General features: G+C 42.2%; 1 protein-coding gene and 1 long non-coding RNA gene across 3 annotated transcripts in view; one reads left to right on the forward strand and one right to left on the reverse strand.

The window, feature by feature from the left end:
• The window catches only part of Cep120 (centrosomal protein 120), a 58,780-nt gene extending 56,858 nt beyond the window's left edge, over window positions 1-1,922 (forward strand). For both annotated transcript variants that reach the window (XM_040741810.1, XM_005069045.4), the window contains exon 21: window positions 186-1,922. In XM_040741810.1, coding sequence (XP_040597744.1) covers window positions 186-423 — 238 coding nt within the window. In that variant the 3' untranslated portion in view covers window positions 424-1,922. The remainder of the gene's footprint in view (window positions 1-185) is intronic.
• Window positions 1-19,540, reverse strand: part of LOC110340731 — a 71,621-nt gene that overhangs the window by 25,338 nt on the left and 26,743 nt on the right. The gene's annotated exons all lie outside the window — the stretch shown is intronic.

Below are 19,540 nucleotides of genomic sequence, written 5' to 3' on the forward strand. Positions count from 1 at the left end.
CCTCCCTCCAAGGGGCTGGACTGTGTTGCACTGTGCCTTACTGTTGTGTTTTTACAAATGGATCACTTCTGACTAGTCAGGGGGTAATTATTAGTTTTTGTTTTCTTCCTGAAAACTCTAGTAAAGCTTGTGAATTATCTTGTAGTTTTTGTCTGCTAGAGTGGCGTTTCTTCTTGACTTCTCAGGTTAAGGCAGCAAGAACAGAAACAGTACCAGGACTGCAGAGAGATTGCAAGTGGGAAGGCGGGCAGCCCGCAGGGCTCTACGCTGGAAGAAGGCCTGGACGACTATTTGACACGGCTGATAGAAGAAAGAGACACTCTGATGAGAACCGGTGTCTATAACCACGAAGACCGGATAATAAGTGAACTGGATCGGCAGATCAGAGAAGCTTTGGCCAAAAACATTGCCAGCAATCAATGACATTTGGGAAATCTTTGCAGATACTCTAGGTGGGATTTTAATTTTTATGTAAAATCGTCAAAAGCAAGGAAAATTACTATTTTGGAATGCTCTTTTTAATTTTTTTATAAGCTGAATTTTATATGTTACTGTGTATATAGTATTTATTTGATTTTACTTACGCTACCTCTCCTAGGCTGATTTCATTTGTAACTATATTTTATTTGCTCACTTAAAATGACTTTTCAGTGTTCTTCAGTTTAATATAAAAAGAGCTTTTCAAAACTTGTTCTGGGAGAACTGGCTACAGTAATTTCCAGCTACATAATTTTTCATGTTGAGCCAAGAGAGTATGTGTTGCACTTTAAAAATGCTGTGTCCTCTTCCCTTCGATTGTAGATATCTTCAAATTGAAGCCAATTATAAATGTAGCCATTTTAAAAACTCATTTTATCTGACCATTCTTTTACCTTCACTGTGGTATTTGCAGTCTCAGGCAGAGAAGCCCTTTGTATGGCATATTGGGTGGCAAATTAGCCGTTTGTTTAAATACATTCCATTCAGATTAAATATAAGAACAATTCAGTACCAAATTTCATCGTATTCCACTTTAAGAATATAGGATAATAGCTTGATCCGGTCTTCTCTTACGGTCTCCCGCTCAAGACCATAAAAGGTTTGTTGTTGGTAAAATTATAGGTTGCCTTTATTTCTCAGTGATAGCAACACTAAGCCATTACAGCTTCATGAATAGAATATGGAAACAGATACCTAATGGCATTAACTGAAAAAAGTGAAGCTGAACTACTGTTTTTCTACTCCCTCTCCATGAGTCTGTTTTCAAAGAGCGAGAGTTGAGGCAGCGCCATGTCCTGCCAGCCTCCGAGTGCCTTTATATGGTGTTCTCCAGAGCCAGCCATCCTCATGACGGCTATACCACCACCTCCACATGACCTGAACTGGTTAATCAGCAAACTCCCAGTTTGGGTTGGGTCTTAAAATACATAGAGTTCAAAAATTCTGATTCCCAAACACAACAAATTGAAGTGTATACTTTAGGGAGTATGTACTAAATATAACTTCAACAGAAGCAAAGTAGGTTATGTGGTAATGTTCATGAAATATATTTCTTGTTTGTGAAATTGAAACCCCTATAGGCATCATATGCTTCTTTAATTAACAAAGTCTTAGTCTTTGAAAGCAACCCAGCAGTAAATAACAGAAGGTACTGGATGTGAGGGTGATGACACAGGTAATCATAGCGGGGATTTGAAATATTAATTAAGGCTACATGTCCCTGATATTTTGGTGACACGTGAATGGAACAAAAGTATTTTTGTTTTGGAAGAAGATACTGGCCCAACACTGGTTCCTCCACCTGTGAGGCCTGGAGCTTTCCAAACACTAGAGGGGGCCTTAGAGTAAACAGAAAAGGACTTTAAAATCTATGTGTGCTTTGCCTTCTAGAAAACCATATTTGAGCTGCTGTAACTTGACAAATAAAACCCTAACTGTGTGCATCCTTGATTTCTGTGGTCTCTTTTTGTTTCTAAACAGTACAGGTGCTGGCCTCTTCCTGTATTTTTGTTTTTTTCAGGTGCCCCTGCTGCACATTTGAAATGGCTTCAAGTGGGGAGAAGCTGAAATGGTAACTCTTCACTCCATCAGCAACAGCCATCGCACTGGTAACTGGTGCCACACACACACACACACACACACACACACACACACCACTTGGTTAGTTGTTATCAGTGCCTGGTATCAGCGACGATATCAGCTAATGAGTGTGTCCCTCTAAAGCCTATAGTTTTCTAGAGATGATACCTGAGAAGGATGCATCATGTTTGCAAGGTAGAGCTAGCATACACTGAGAATCCCTTCACAGGGTTATTCCAGTCGAGCAGATACAGGTGTGTAGGGTGGCCTGAAGATGTCCTGGGGCTCTGGACAAATGGAGGAGGTGACAGTCATCTGACCTATGATTTTTTTCCAGTATTATGTGTCTGAAGACACTTGAGACCAGACTGACTGGTTATTACAGCTTATAGAAAGGACTCTCTGAGAAATATATATGGGCTTTTAAAGTGTGGTCTCACTACTATTGCGTCTGACTTACCTCACATAATTTGTTAAAAAGCTTTTACATTTTAATAGTGTGTGCGTGTGTGTGTGTGTGTGCATGATGTGTGTGGGTGCGGTACACTGTGCTGTGAAGCATGTGTGGGGACAACTATACAGAGTCAGTTCTCTGCCTGTGCCTTTCCATGGGGACTAGGAGTGAACTTGGGGTGCCAAGCTTATACGGAAAGCATCTTCGTCCTCTGAGACATCTTGCCAGTTCCCCTTAACATTTACTTGATAAAATTCATAGTCCACATAAAATTAAAGCACACACAGTTTCAAAGCTTTGTGTATTTACAAGGTTATGCCAGCATCATCACGATTTAAAATATTTTCGTTACCTCCAAAGAAATCCCCTATACAATTTAATTGTTTGCTTTCCTCTGCTGAGCCCCAGGTAACCACTAATCTGCTTTCTGCCTCTATGAATTTGCCTCCTGTAGAAATTTCACACAAGGGAACCCCAAACTTTATATCTATAGTTCAAAGATATTAACAAGCCTAAAGTGTAAGTTTTCCCTAAGTAGTTCCTTTAGTATAAAACATTATCAGTTGTGGAACTGATTGACGCATCCAGAGGGCTGGCATATGAGTAGGCTCAACTATTCTTTTATCCGTCATCTAAATACTGACTCTAACCAGTACAAAGTAGATACAGTAGTTGAGCATCCTGCTGCTGCAACTACACTGCAGATGTAAGGTGTGTGTCAGCCATTGCTGTGGACCAGAACTGCATAGTTGCCATGTTCTATAGAGTCTGTGGGTTGTGTGAGACACAGTCAGCCAGGACGCAAGTCCTGTGAAGGCAGGAACCTCCTTTATCTCATTTTCTGCCATGTGCCAGAGCTACAGTAGTTCTTTAGTTCCACTCATTGTCTGTGGGAGATTGGTTCCAGGAGCCACGCTAATACCAGAATTTGTGAAGACTCAAGTTCCATGTATTAAGTGATGTAGTGTTCACATACAACTGTCGCACAATCTTCCATGTACTTAACTCACCTATAGAAGGTGTATCCCTGAATACACCTAAGCACTGTGTAATTAGTTGTTATGCTTTATCATGAAGTGAACAATGAAAGAAATATCCATACAAGTTTGGTCCAGATTTGATGTTTCCGTGTTTTTGGATTCATGGAGGCAGTCCTTAGATACAGAAGTTGACTGCATTTGCCAAGTCCATATAGGGGTGAATAAAGATACGATCATGCATGTTTTGCCTGTTAAAATTCAGGCTCCCTGGTCCGACTGGCTGGCTTATGAATCTGTGGCATGACTGACTGCCACTTTGTTGATGTTAAGGGATTCTGTTTACTAAATTGGTAAAAACCAAAGTTTTAAAGTCATAGATATAGAAAATAGAAGAGGGCTTTCCAGAGGATTGGGAGTTGCTGCTAAATGGTGACAGAGTTGTTGCTGTTGGTACAGAAATAGGTGAAACACAGTATTCGTTAGCTGTACAACACAATAGACTGCTGGAAATGCCAAGTTCATGTTCTATGTCTTACACCAGTTCAAAAATACCTGCTTTGAGTTTTGCCTACCTTCATATCTCCTGCTTCCAGGCTGAATGGTCTCTGCCCAAGTGTGACCTGTCCAACCAGCCCTTCACACGTTTATAGTACCTCTGTGAACAAAATCCTCGGAACGAAACTGAAAATTATACCCTTCCTGTTGTATAACATTAAAGGCCTATTGTCCTTCAGAAAAACGAAGTAACAAGAAAGACAAAGCAAGAAATAGACTGCTGCTTTTTAAATTTAGCAGGCATTTCAGACTTCAGATATAAATTTGAGAGACTTTTCTTATACATTATCAGTAGTCAGCCCTACATGTAGTATCTTAGATGTAGACCTCTTGTTGGTTGGTGGTCTTAACTGACAATGTGATTTGGCTGGGAATGTCGAATAAAATCTACAATTGCTTTTACTTAGGATTTAAAAACTTAAAACTGATATGTGCACTTTACACTGTATGCTTTGTTTGGCACCCACGCTAGAACAGTTGTGCCTTAACTGATGGGTCATCTGCATTCACGATTGGGAAGACAAAGATGGAGCTCATCCATCTTGAGGTAAATAGGAAAGAGATTTGCTTAAGGACCTGATTTTCACTGAAGCCCAATGAGCAAGCAAGCTTTACAGTCTCTACACAGTGGTTCTCAGCCTCTGGGTCAAGACCCCTCTGGGGTCTTTTAGATATGTGTATATATATGATATTTACATTATGACTTACAACAATAGCAAAATTACAAAGTGATAGAGTAGCAACTGAATAATTTTATGGTTGGAGGGAACTGTATTAAAGGGTGGCAGCATTAGGAGGTTGAGAACCACTGCTCTTATGTAACCTTTGGCATGGAAGCAGAATCCACGAGTGTCAGGAATGTAGCAGTGGGAAGGCCACCCTAGACTCAACACCTTTTTATTTGCTTCTCTGGGGGTTGTCTTGGTGTTTTCATTAGAAATGTTTGTACAGATGTAAGCCCTTCAGATACAATGTGGAGACTTGGAAGTGTAGCTTTCAAACCGAAAGGGCTGGAGATCTGTTTAGGGAGATTAATGTATAGATAAATCATTTATGGACCCAGTCCTAAATGTACAATAGTCCCTGGAGGCCTTTAAAGATGTGGTCACCATATTCTTAAGATTGTAAGAATGTTGTTTAACCTGTCGTTCATAATAGGAACCTAAAATGAGACCCATTCGTCATCTCTTCTTGGAAGCACTTCATCCACAAATTGAAATAGCTTATAAAAATTGGGCAGCATGGCTCTTTCCCGACGAACTTGTGAGCTTGTCAGAAGCAGATTAAAAGTTGGCTAGAACAAAGAAAATATTCAGGCAAAATCGGCTTTGCCATGATTAGGCCAATGCTGTGGCGAGTGTTGATATAGTAGAGACAGGCTGTGCTGTCCACTTTCCAATGCTTCAGCCAGGTCTCAGCAGACCAAGTGAGACCGAAGTCATTTCCAAGACAGTCTAATGAGATTAAAAAGGTTTGGTTACTAAAATTTCCAAATTTCCATTTACTTTCTTGAGAGAAATTCTGACCCTCTAACACAGTAGTTCTCAGCCCGTGGGTTGCAACCCCCTTGGAGTGGGGTGGGGATTGAACGACCATTTCATAGGGGTTGCCTGAGACCATCAGAAAACACAAATATTTACAATTAATAACAGCAAAGACATTTACATTATGACTTATGACAATAGCAAAATTACAGTTATGAAGAAGCAACAAATAATTTATGGTTGGGGGTCAGCACAGTATGAGGAACCGCATTAGAGGGTCAGCATTAGGAAGGGTGAGAACCACTGCTCTAACCTGAGTTGCGCTCAGGTTGTATAAGGTGCAGTGCCCTAGATATGACATGTCAAACCAAGACCTTGAGGCATTAGTATTCAGCACACAGCTGTCCTCTCCCGGTTTAGATCGGAGGAGCTAGTTGAGTGGACTGCTATACCCACCTGATTTGCTTTGAAGAAGGACATTTCAATTCCTAATTTAGATTCCTTGTTGGCAGATGAGATTAATGGTCCTTTCTTGGCTTCTGGCAGAAGTTTGTTTGGGTAACTACCTGAAATTTATAAAATTTGCACAAAGGAAAGAAAACTGCCAAATAAGAAATAGGTGTGTAGAATAGTTTTTAGCAGCACTTCAGCCCGTGGACCTTTTCTTTTTGGTGATAAAAGTTGCATTTGCTGCCACAATCAGATCTAATACCTGGAATGCCAACTTTAAAAAAAATTAAAAATGCAGCTGAAGAAAATCGCACTTGGAAGGCTGCATTTAGTTGACCATCGTTCCCTCTGCCATCAGTTCCCCTTCTTTCTCTGTGTCCTTGTGACTTTGATTATCTAACAAGCAAAAAGGCCTTTGAGGGACCTTAGGAGGTGGCTCAGACAGTAAAGCACCTGCTTCATAAACATGACAATCAGAGCCTGGCACCCCAGGACCCACATACATTAGGGTCCAGAGAAGTCCCACAAAATGACCATGTGTGCAATCAACAAGAGTGCTTAATTTGCAAGCAAAAATGCTTGCATGCAGGGGTGGCAAAATGGTGGTCCAGAGAGAAGCTCACAGGCTTCTTTTAAGCAAGATTAGGGGGAATTCCAGGGAGGCAAGGTTAGTCTGAGGGCTGATTGTTGGGTTTAAACATAAAGTTTATGGGTTGCTATAGGATTGGTTAGTGGCTTAGTGGTTAGGGATTTTCTAACAGCAGGGTAGGAAAAGCCATCTTTAGCTATACTGATTGGTTGCCCCTGAGTTGTGGTCTTTCCCAGAACTGCTTGTTCAGATCCAGTAAACCGAAACTGAGGCCTGGTCCCTGGCAGGGATTATCAGGAGCCTGTCATGGCGTTGGTCTGGCTCTTTAGCCGGTTAACTTTACAGGCCTGGCACAGCAGTACAGATCTGTAACCTCAGCGCTGGGGATCAGGCAGATCCCTGACACCCATTGGCTGTCCTAGCCAAGTAGATTGGTTCCAGGTTCAGGGAGAGAATCTTGTCACATTAAATAAATATGGCATGGGACATGTGTCAGACATCTTTAATGGAAGCTTTCAGTTCAAATGGTAAAGGATCTCTGTGAGTTCCAGACCAGTCAGAGCTACATAGTGAGACCCTACCTCTAAATAAATTAATTAATGAGAAATAATAGATAAAGGTAGAGGGCCATAAATTAATAAATAAATAAAGTTGGAGGGCCAGTGTGAGGACTCAGCTGGCTGGTCATGCCACTTGCTGTGCAAATGTGGCTGCTGTGCAAATGTGGCTGTCTGAATTCTCTCCCTGGGACCCAGGTAAAGATAGGAGGAGAAAACTGACCTCTACATGTGTGCCATGCCACATGTTCTCCCCTCAACAACATGCATAGACATATGTGCAGATATTTCAAAATATGTTACATCTAAAAAATAAAATTGAAGTTGGAAACGATAATGGAGGTAGGTCTCGTGGAGGCTGAGGCAGGAGGATTACAAATTCAGGGGCAGCCTGGGTAACAGTAAATAAAAAGTTAAACGAGCCGGGCGTTGGTGGCGCACGCCTTTAATCCCAGCACTCGGGAGGCAGAGGCAGGCGGATCTCTGTGAGTTCGAGGCCAGGCTGGACCGACAGCCTCCAAAACAGAGAAACCCTGCCTCGTAAAAACCAAAAAAAAAAAAAAAAAAGTTAAACGAGAGCTAGGGGTATAGTTCTGTGGTAGGGTATGTGTCAAGTCTATGTAAGCCCCAGATTTATTCCCTAGTACCAAAATAAAACAAAAAATTAAAAATGAATAAAGCATGTCCACGACTCCCGCCTCACACCACACAGTTCCCGAGGGGGGTGCTGCTGTGCTATGTGGAAAGGTAGACAAAAGTTTCTGAATGCAATATTATTCTGAAAAGCTCTAATTATGTATCTCAGAGGCAGGCTGTGAGATTTGTTTATTGGCTTGTGCTTGGAGGAAGGTTCAGTAAGGCCCAATATGACTCATAGAAGATAACATTCGCCATTTTAAATACAAGTACTGCCATAGTCTGAATGGATCCTCAGGGCTCCTACCCTGAAACCTAAGTGCTAGAAGTGAGGTCAGGAGACAGCCTTTGGGAGAGGAACACACCATGAAGGTGAAGCCCTTGGGATTGGGATTCATGGCCTGTTGATGGAGACTCAGCCTTCTTCTCTACCATCATGTGAGATCTCAGCCACAAGGTACCATGTATAAGCAGAGGCACTGAAGCTACTCCGCTTCCGGTGTTTTATCATAGCAGTCCACACAGATTACAACAAATGACACTGTTGGCCAGGTGAATAAAGCTTTGGATAAAAAAAAAAACCTATATAATATATACATATATATATATATATATATATATATATATTCCCCAGCAAAGTAGATAGAAGAGAAATTCTTCCTAGCTTAAGCTGCGAGTGTGAAAACCCATGGCTGACATGACATTATTGGCATTATTGGTAACCCGGAGGTTTCCTCAGAGATCAGGAACAAAAGCAAGTGTCTGCTCAACCTTCGCTCAATGTTTTATTGAAGTTCAGAACCACCGAAACAAGACACAAGGGGAAATTAAATGCATTTAGATTGGAAAGGTAAAACTAAAATTCTTTTTTACAGAGGATATGCTCAAGTGTCCAAATCAAATATCCAATTCAGTCCACAAAGTTAGCGGAACCAGTAAGGGAACTTGGCAAGGTTGCAGAATATAGATCAATAGGAGAAACATAGGATTGGCCCCATCTCCATACACTGGCATCAACAAACTCAGCACAAAAATATGCAGGACTTTAGAATAAGTGGAACAGAAAGGTGAAACACACCCTTTCACTGTTTTCCTGGAGGAAAGTACAGCTAAGTAACTTGAGGCCTGCCACATGTGTCTGTCAGAGTGTGCCTGCTCTGCTGGGATTAAAGCCTGTACAGGAATAGGAAATGACATTCTGTACAGGAATAGGAAAAAGATCATAAAGTCCATATGGGACCATAAAAGACTCCCAATAACCAAAGCAATCTTGGGTAAATGAACAAAGCCTGAAGGCCTCGAAATGCCTGATTTCAGACTATACCACAGGTCTATAGCAAACAAAATAGCTGGTGCTGGCGTGAGAACTGACATGCAGAGCGATGGACTAGAGAACCCACAAATAAACATATAAACGGGCACCATGATGCTTTAACGCAACTGCCACATTGATGGAATTCAGGGTCACCATGGAAACGAATCCCTGGGTGTTTCTGTGAGGGAGTGTTCCGACTGGGCTAACTGAGGTGAGAAGACCCACCAAAATTGTGGGAGCGCCGTTTGATGGGCTGGAGTCCCAGACTGAATAAGAGAAAGCAAGCTGACGGCAGATACTCTCCTACTGTCTCGCCTTACCTCATGCTGGGCTGCACCCTCGTCTTCCTTAACTTTTCCCTCACTCCAACAAAACATTATGACCAAAGCAACTTATAAAAGAAAGGGCTGAAGAGACGACTCAGGCCGGGCGGTGGTGCACGCCTTTAATCCCAGCACTTGGGAGGCAGAGGCAGGCGGATCTCTGTGAGTTTGAGGCCAGGCTGGACCAACAGCCTCAAAAACAATACAGAGAAACCCTGTCTCGTACAAAGCAAAAAAAATAAAAAAATAAAAAGAGACGACTCAGTGGTTAAGAGCACTACTTTCTCGTCCAAAGGTCCTAAGATCAATTCCCAGCAACCACATGCTGGCTCACAACTGTCAGCAATGAGATTTGGTGCCCTCTTCTGGCATGCAGGTGTACACGCAGACAGAACACTATATGCATAAAAGGGGGAGTTTGTTTGGGAGCTCACAGCTCTAAAGCGTTATAACCCATGATCATTGGGGAGCATGGCAGCAGACAGGCAGGGATGGCGCCGGGACTGCAGCTGACTCGTGAGAGCTAACTGAGAATGGCGTGGGCTTTTGAGACCGTAAAGCTCACCCCCAAGTGACACATGTCTTCCTACAAAATCACACTTCCTAATCTTTCCTAAACAGTCCCACCAACTGGGGACTGTCAGCTTCCAAAGAACTCTGGACAAATCTCACTCAGTACCTGTGGCTTCTCCCAGAACTTCGCACCTTCGCTAACCCTCACCAGCCCAGGGGCTGGCCTTCCCACCCCCAGCTTCTGTGCCATTTGGCTAGGACTCTCTCTTGGGTCCCTGTGCTCTCTCGGTTCCTGGTTCCTCTCTTGGCCTCTTGGTCCACAGCTCTTTCCTCCGTCTGTTTGCCCTCCCTCCTCTCATGGTCTGGACCCTTCCAGATGCCTCTGGCTGTTCTCTCCCTCCTATCTACAATAGAACTAGTCTCTTCACCCTGATCGAGGGCCCTCATTTTCATTCAGGGATCAAGTTTTCAAACATGAGCCTGTGGGGGGGGGGGCGGTCACTCTCACTCAAAAACCACCACATCCCTTAGATGGGAGCCAAAGTCAAAGCCTCCCTTCCTAAGTGGCTTTTGTCAGATATTTGTTCTCAGCAGCGAGACAAGCAGCTGATAGGATCAGCAAAACATGCATTGGATAAAAACAGCCTCTGTAATAAATGGTGCAGGGAGAACGGGGCAACTGAATGCTGCAGACTGAAACTAGATTGCTATCCCACCACAGGCAAAAGACAACTCAAAAGACCTAGACTTAAACTCTCTGGACAGGACTCCAACAGCATAGGCAGCACACGTGAAAGTCAGCAAATGAGGGGCCCACACCAAACTGAGAAGCTTCTCCAGGGCAGATGCAGTCCATAGAAGTTATCTGATAGTACTGAGAGGGTTATTCTTTGCTTCTGTTGCAAGGAAAGGGAAGCAGTTTATGAAGCTACACTTAATTCAGAAGGAAATAAAGATTTTGAAGGAAGAAGAGAAAATACACGTGGAAAACAATAAATTCAGGGGAAACCCTCAGGAGCAGGATTAATGCCATAACTGGTACTTCGTGTGACAGAGTGTCTCGTAAAGCTAGAGGTAGCGCACTCGTAGGTGGTTGGCCTAGCATGTGTGAGGACCTGGGTTCCATTCATGGCACAGCCAAAAGACAAACAATCCAAACACCCATGGCAAGGAGAAAAGACCAGCTGAAGTGGCCTGAGATTACTGAGAAAGTATTAAGTGCTGTAACTGGATATAAACATTGTATTCCAGAGACAGATAGGAAACCTTCAAAGAATACATGAGTATCAAGAATACTTGAGCATATATTAGGCCCGGGAAAGGGTTAGATACTCAAAACAAAACAGCAGACTTTGACAAACAATAAGAATCCCAAGAGGCAAAAGATGCTTCAACATGGAAATTTCCTAAATGAGACAGATGGGCTGGCTCTCCTAGTAAAGGCCCTTGCCACTAAGCATGACAATGAGCTCAAGCCCTCATGGTAGAAGAGGAGAACTCAGCCTCCAAGCTGTCTTCTGACATCCACAGTGTCCCATGACACACAGGTGGGCACATGAGTACATGCACACATAAACAATTCAGCTAATTAATGTGATAATAACTTTTTAAAATTTAATTTATTATCATTTTTTAATCTTTTTATTTAAATTAGAAACAAGCTTGCTTCACAGGTCAATCCCTCCCCTCCCCTCCTCCTCTGCACCCCCTCCAACTCCTCCAGCCCCCACCCAATCCAAACTCTGCTCCCCCGGGAGGGTGAGGCCCTCCATGGTGGATATCCAGAGTCTGTCATTTCATCCAGGGCAGGGCCTAGGCCCTCCCCTAAGAGTCCAGGCTGAGAGAGCATCCCTCAATGTGGAATGGGCACCCAAAGTCCATGTGTCCATTTGTATGCCAGGGATAAATAATGGATAATAACTTTTCAAAATCAAAATTACATCACATGCAAAGAGAAAAACAGAAGTCAAAAGGAAGTATAAATCTCCACAAAATAAAATATTTTTCAGTGTTAGTTAAACTTTGTTACAGTGCCATTGGCAAGATATTGAACCAGGAAGTTCAAAACCTTCATTATGCATCAACAATTGTTATTGTAATTTTGGTTGTAAGCCTGCTTTTTTTCTTTTATAAGATTGAAGAGGCAAAAATGTGTGTGTGTGTGTGTGTATGCATGTGTGTGTATGTGTATGCATGTGTGTGTATGTGTATGCATGTGTGTGTATGTATATGCATGTGTGTACATGTGTATGCATGTGTGTATATGTGTATAAAGCTATGATAATGGATGACAGTATATGAGGATATAATTTGTGAAAGCAGAGTTGGGAGACCTCTATGATCAGTTTTTGGATGTAATGGAAGTTAAGTCATTATCAGTTTAAAATGGATGATTTGGGGCCTGGAAAGATGGTTCAGTGGTTAGGAGCAGTCCCTGCTTTGTCCAGAGGACCTGAATCTGTTCCCAGCACCCATGTCAGGTGGCTCACAACTTGTCGAGGTCTGCAAAGATGTGAAGTAGGTGGCTCTTCACCTCGTGGGACCGAAGAGCAATAATAGGAAGTGGCCAGGGCACGATGGTATGCGTGCCAGTCACTTGGACCTACTTCCCCAACACAGGGCAAGTGTACAGTTCTACAACCTCCCACAGTCTATTCAAATTGTGAATCCTACAACCTTAAAAACCCTCCATTGCATCAGAGCCTTCACAACCTAATCATTTATGGAAATGGTTAAAGGACAGAGAGACCTAGAAACACACTTTACTAATCTAGTGCTTCTTAATTCATCACATGGGATGAAGTAAAGAATAGGAAAGTATCCATTGTGGATACTTAATCCCAGCATTTGGAAGGCAAAGGCAGGTGGATCTCTGTGAGTTCAAGGCCAGCCTGGTCTACATAACAAATTCCTCCCCCTAAGGTTACATAGTAAGACCCTGTCTTGAAGGGGTGGGTGGAGAGGGGGAAATAATAGAGGGAAAATAAACAGGTTTTTGCAAAGTTTAACAAAACTCTCAGATCTTAAGCTAGTTTGACTAGCAAAAGAGAAATGTTTTATAAACATAAAGAAAACTGTAAGAGGATATTACACACAATCATATGTCAAGAAGTTCGTTAACAAAGATGGGATGAGCAGAGTCCTAGAAACATACAACCTAATGAATACTAAATCGAGAAGAAACAGAAAATCTGGAAAGAGCAGATAAACATGAAGTTAGGTCAGGAATGGAAAACAACCTGACAAAGAAAACTCAGGGCCAGAAAGACAGCTTCACTTGTGACTTTCACCAGATATTTTTCAAAGTGACATTAATCTCCCTCAGACTCCTTGAAATAATTGGAGAGAAAACTTCCAAAGTCACTCTACATCACATTAATCTGACTCCAAAGCCAAACAAAAGGTCACTAGAAAAAAACAACAACAACAAAAACAACAAAACACTACAGATCTGGGGCTGGAGAGATGTCTCAGTCATTAAGGGCACTTGCTGCTCTTGCAGAGGACACAGGTTCAGTTCCTAGTACCCACATCAGGCAGCTCACAACCATCTGTAACTCCAGTTCCAGGTGATCTGACACGCTGTTCTTACCCCTCTGTAGGCAACTGCATGAATGTGGTACACATACATATACTCAGGTTCACACACACATAGAATAAAATAAACATATAAGCTTCCGTTAGACGGGAAGGAAGTGAGGGAGGGGAAGCCTGGAGAGATGGCTCTGTAGTTGAGAACACTTGTTGCTCTCACAAAGGACCCGGGTTCAGTTCACAGCACCCCCATGGTAGCTCCAGTTCCCAAGGATCTAACACCGCCTTCTGACCTCTGAGGGCACCAGTCCTGCATGTGGTACATGTGGTACATACATGCAGGCGGCATGCCCACACACAGAATGAAAAAAATATAAATCTAAATGAAATAAAATAAGAAAGATGCAGGAAAACTACCCCAACATAAAAAAGGCAATATGTGAAACCCGATGATAAAAGCTTGAAACTCCTTTTAACATCAGGAAGAAGACAAAGACACCTGTGTCCACTATTCTCATCAGCAATTAGGCAAGAAAAATGAGACACATTTGAGTTTCAAAGGAAGAAGTTAATTCTGTGTTTACAGATGACATCATCTTCAATGTAAAAACTGCTAATGTACACATATATAGATCCTGTTAGAATAAAGTTCAACAGAATTTTGTAGTATCAAATCAGTGAGGCAGGGTTACGTATGCTTAAATTCTCCCAGCACATGGAAGACTAAGGCAGGGGAATTGTCGTGAGTTTGAGGGTCAAGTTGACTACATAATGAATTCCATACCAAGCTGGGCTATAGAGTGAGACCCCATCTCAACAAAGTAAAAAAAACAAAAATTTCAATCACTAGGAAATGATCTGAAAAAGAAATTAAAAAAACAATTATTTTACAGTAGCTTCAAAAGCATATTGTGGGCATAAAATTAACCAAGAAGACTGTGATGACGAATATTTATTGCCAACCTGAATGGACTTGGAATCACCTAGGAGACATAGCCCTGGGAGTGTCTGGGAGGGTGGTTCCTGGATGGAGTTGGAATCACCTAGGAGACACTGTCCTGGGAATGTCTGGGAGGGTGGTTCCTGGTGGAGTTGGAATCACCTAGGAGACACAGCCCTGGGGGTGTCTGGGTGGGTGGTTCCCAGATGGACTTGGAATCACCTAGGAGACACCATCCTGGGGATGTCTGGGAGGGTGGTTCCAGAGTGTTTTAACTAAGGGAAGACCAGCCCATTATGAATGTAGGTGGAACTATTTTATGGGTAGGGTCCCTAACTCTTCTAAAGGAGAAAGGAATGTCAACACATCCTGTTCTCTGCTTCCTGGTCTTCCCAGGTATGAAGAGCCCAACTCTATGTGAAGTCTGCCATGTTCTTCCCATCATGACACACTCACTGAATTTTCTTAAACTGTAAACCAAAATCAATCCTTTTCTCCTTAAGTTGTTTTTAAACAGGTATTTTGTTACAGCAGTGAAAAAAAAAGTAACTAATGCAGGCATACAGGTTTGTACACTGAAAATATGAGATGCTGGAAGAAATTGAAGAAGCCAATAAACAGAGAACTAAAAAATTCCATGGTTATGGATTGAGACACTCGGTACTGTTTAGAGGCTAATGCTGCCAAAAAGAGATCTATAAATTTAATGCAGTGTCTGTCAAAACCTATTTTGCTTTGTGGGAAAAGATGCTTAAAATTTATGTGGAAATTCAAAGGGGCCTACTTCAGTGATCTTGCTGCCATAACAAAAAATACCAGAAGCTGGGCAATGCACAAGGAATACAAATGCATCTCTCATAGATCTAGAGCACAGGAAGTTCAAACTCAAGGAACTAGTCGATTTGACGTCCAATGAAGGCAGCTTTCTCTCGGCTTTCAAGATGGTGCTTTGTTGATGGTCCTTCAGAGTGCGTACATGTGGTGTCTTCAAATAGTAAAATGGGAAAGTGCTGCTTTCTCCCTGAGTGGTTTTATAAGGGCTCCTCACATGCCTCAAGGCTCCGCTCTCTTTTTAGTTGCAAAGACCACACCTCTTAAGACCATTATGGCAGAGACCAAGTTCCAATCTCAACTATCAAGAAACAATGGGGAATGAAAACAGTGCTCAAAGGGAAACAGTCTGGAGTTCTCATATTTCTGATTTCAAAAGGTGCCTTGAAGCAGCAGTGACCAAAACATGATTGATACTTGAATATGTGCAGCATATGAAATAGAATATGGGATATAGAATCCAGAAACAAAGCCTCACACACCAGGCTCAGCACAGCATAGGAAGTAGATCTGGAAAACAGAAACACATGACCTGGTGACTTTGTAAGGGGAAGGAGTCTTTTCAGTATACAATACAGGGTAAGCTGAACAATGCCAAGTCTAAGAATTTGGAGTCTCACCTTCAATGTACTCAAAAGCTAACTCCATGTGCCAAAGACCAAATGTAAAACCAAAATTATGAAGCTCCTAAAAGATGACATAGGGAAACCGTTACAACATTGGGCTTGGCAACAGTTTCTTCAACATGACACAAAAACAAAGGCAACACGGAAAATAATAGATTCTAAATTAGACTCTCACGCAAAGAAACTCCTTTGTATGGGATATGATTCAGGTAAAATGCAGGATGGGAAAAATGTTTGCAAGTCATATATCCATATTGGAATATTGAGAATACATACAAATTCCCACAGCTTAGCAACAATAATGTAACCATCCAATTTTACAGTGGGAAAGGGACTTAAAGAGCTCTCTCTCCACAATGGTTACATGAATGGCTGAATACACAAGATATTTAACATCATAGGTTGTTGAGGAAATAAAGATCAAATCCACAGTGAGCTTGTTAAGATGACAGGAGCAGAGAAGGCCTTCCGTCTTCTCTCCCTTTACTGGAACACAGCTCTGGAAATCTGACATTTCCAATGGTCTTAAAGGTGTCATGATATACAGGCTGAGAACCGCTGGCTAGGAATTTTCCCTCTCTTCCCTTCATGATTGGGAATGTAAAAGTGAAGAGATTGTGCAGAAAGATGGGGTATTGTAAGCATACTTAGACACTTTACCTCATTACCCTGAACATCCCGGAAGGACATATGGCAGCTTACTGAGAAGTGCTGGAGAGATGTGATGAGAGGTAGCAGGGTTAGGACTCGAGAGCAGCCTCAGCTGTGGGACCCAGTGGGCCTAGGGAGGCCATGGAGGCTAGGGAACTTCAGTAAGCTTCCTAGAACCCACCAAGTCCATGACAGGGGTTGAAGAGGGTTGGAAGAAGTCAAATCATGGGTGGGCATTGCACATCAGAGACTGCGACTCCCTGTCCTCACTCCCTGTCCCTCACCAAACCCCACATCATCCAGAAAGAGTTGCCTGGGACCTGTGACAGACACCATATCAAGGAGCGTCCAAGTCAAAAAAATCGCAACAGCCCCTCACCCCCACACAGAGTCGTCTCCAGGGCAGAAGAGCACAGTCTATTTTTCATACCCATGTCCCACTTAAATAGGTGCTCTGCAGTCTTTAAAGGAAAATGACTATGCTTTGATTCTAGAACATCCTTCTAGAGATCTTCTGAGCAGGTGAAAGCAACACTTAGCATGAACCATTTATTCTTTTCTCTTTTAACTTAAAGGGATACAGCGGTTGAAATGTTATGCAGCTATCCTTCTGTGATGAGTGAAATGAAGACTGATTCTGAGGAATGTTGACGTGACTGAGGCACTGAACTCCCCACACATTGCTGCTGGGAGGGAGTGGACACTGGAGAAACACTTTCCACGAGTGCTTAGCAGTTCATAGCAAAGGAAAAGCTATATTATCCTGTGGCTCTTCAGCTTCACCTTCTCAATACAACTGGAGGCAGATGTTCACAGGAAGATGTCCCAGAGTTCATGGAAGCTTGATTCACAACTGCTGGGAGTAAGAAATAGCCCACAGCCCGCAAGAGAGCAGACTTTTCAAGGGTGAACTACTGATATGTGCAACTATATCACTCAACAGTAATAAGAAGGGTGAACTACTGATACGTAAAACAGCATGGATGAATTTCAACAACAAGTTGGCTTGTAAGATAAGCCAAATATGCATAAAGAACACATAATAGCTCTGTTTATATGAAATACAAGGACAGGCAAGGGCAATCCATGAGAGAAACAAGAAGTGTTTTCATTCTGGGGGAGCAGGCCACTAATACTACCTGAGGAGGGACACGGGACTTCCTAGGAATGACCTCAATGCTCTACTTGATTCCAGTATTGATCACAGTGGTCTGCCTATGTACAAACCAACTGAGCTGTCACCTAGTATTTGTGGATCTTACTGTGGAAATTCTATTCTCTTTTAAATCACAGAATCTTTATCTTGCTTTCATTGATTTATTTTTAAAATTTCTTTATGTATGTATTTTATGTATATAGTGCTCTGTCTGCATGTATGCCTGCACACCAGAAGAGGGCATCAGATCCCACTATATATGGGACCACCATGTGGGTGCTAGGAATTAAACTCAGGACCTCTGGAAGAGCAGCCAGTGTTCTTAACCACTGAGCCATCTCTCCAGCCCTGAAAACTGTATTCTAATGGATCAAAAAGTATAAAAGCAAAGGTTTAAACTGGATGGAATTGCAATTTTCAATAATCAGAAGTGACTAGTCAGTTCTGACACCTGCCCAGGTTGTAGAGAGTACTACACTTCATATTTTCCTCCAACTTCATTTGTAAATATGAAATTAATGTAGTTTGAATGTCATAATCTTATAGGTATTTTTCAGGTTTCAAAAATGCTGTGATAAAACTGCACATTCAAGAAAGGACTTAATTGTGGAATCTAAGGGCATGATTCTGAGATCACACATACTTTGAGTTGTGATATTTTGCTGAGGTTATCAAATGGAAAAAGCCATGGAAATTATGTGAATGGCTTTGATCTTTTAATCAGATTTATGTCCTCATTACCAGTCAACCAGACAACCGGATACACATGTGGATTACACTGACACTCACTGAACTTTCTGTTGTTGACCTTGGAATTAGAAAATCTTGAAATCATGCTAATAGAAGAACAGATGTGAAGTAACTATTTAGTGGGGATGTGGCACATGTGTGCAACTGCACACGTGTGAAAGTCAAAGAATGTTCAGGAGTTGACTTTCTCCTTCTACCACATGGGTCCCAGGGTCTCTTCAAGCTTGGCAGCAGACTGTGTCACTTCTCAGCCTGATGTTCATATCTTTGTGAGAGCGGGGTCTCATACAGCCTGTGCTCAACTTAATTTACTATACAGTCTCAGACTCTGATCACCCTGCCTCCACTCTCAAGTGCTGAAATTACAGGTGTGAGTTACCATGTTAAATGTCATATGGTATTACACACATCCAGCTTCTATCACGGCAGATTTAATACCCTGCTTTTAGTGATATTAAAAACTAATCAAACTATTTTAGAATTAGCATCAAGGTAGTTTTGTGTCCTGGGTTGGCATATATCTGTTAATTATGTAAACCACTGATGCCCATGGAAATACCCAGTTATTCAACACTTGAGTCTTTGCTGATTATCTCTTACTAAGTTTGGTGCCAGGCAATCATCTAGATATAGTGAGAGGAATAAGAAACAAACCCTACTCTAAAGGGGAATGTGACTTACATAGAAGTGTGCACAATTATCCATTTCCCCAAGTAAGCTGTGGGAGCAATGCTACAGCCGAAACAGAAACTGCGGCAGTGCTGCTCAGGGGAGAGACGCGCCCACAGGAAGCTCAGAAGTGGCAGCAACTAGGCAGTTTAGAGTGACAAAGAACCTTTCTTCTCCAGGAGGGTTCCAGACACTGCTTTTACTGCACTAGATTAACATTTTATATTTTACTAAACCAAGCGAAGATACTTAAAGGCTTATTTATATGTATATGAGTATAAGGCTTATTTACATGAAAAAGCTTATTTATATGTATAGGAGTATGTCTGTGTGAATTTATGTGCACCACGTGTGCAGGTACCTGAGAAGTCTGGGAGAGGACATCAGATCCTCTGGAACTGCGGTATGAGGGGCAGGAAACTTCTGCAAGATCCCTGCTCACTCATACCCACTGAGCCATCTCTCCATG

The sequence above is a fragment of the Mesocricetus auratus genome, unplaced genomic scaffold, assembly GCF_017639785.1.
Source record: "Mesocricetus auratus isolate SY011 unplaced genomic scaffold, BCM_Maur_2.0 Super-Scaffold_6730, whole genome shotgun sequence".
In the NCBI taxonomy this organism is placed as follows: domain Eukaryota; kingdom Metazoa; phylum Chordata; class Mammalia; order Rodentia; family Cricetidae; genus Mesocricetus; species Mesocricetus auratus.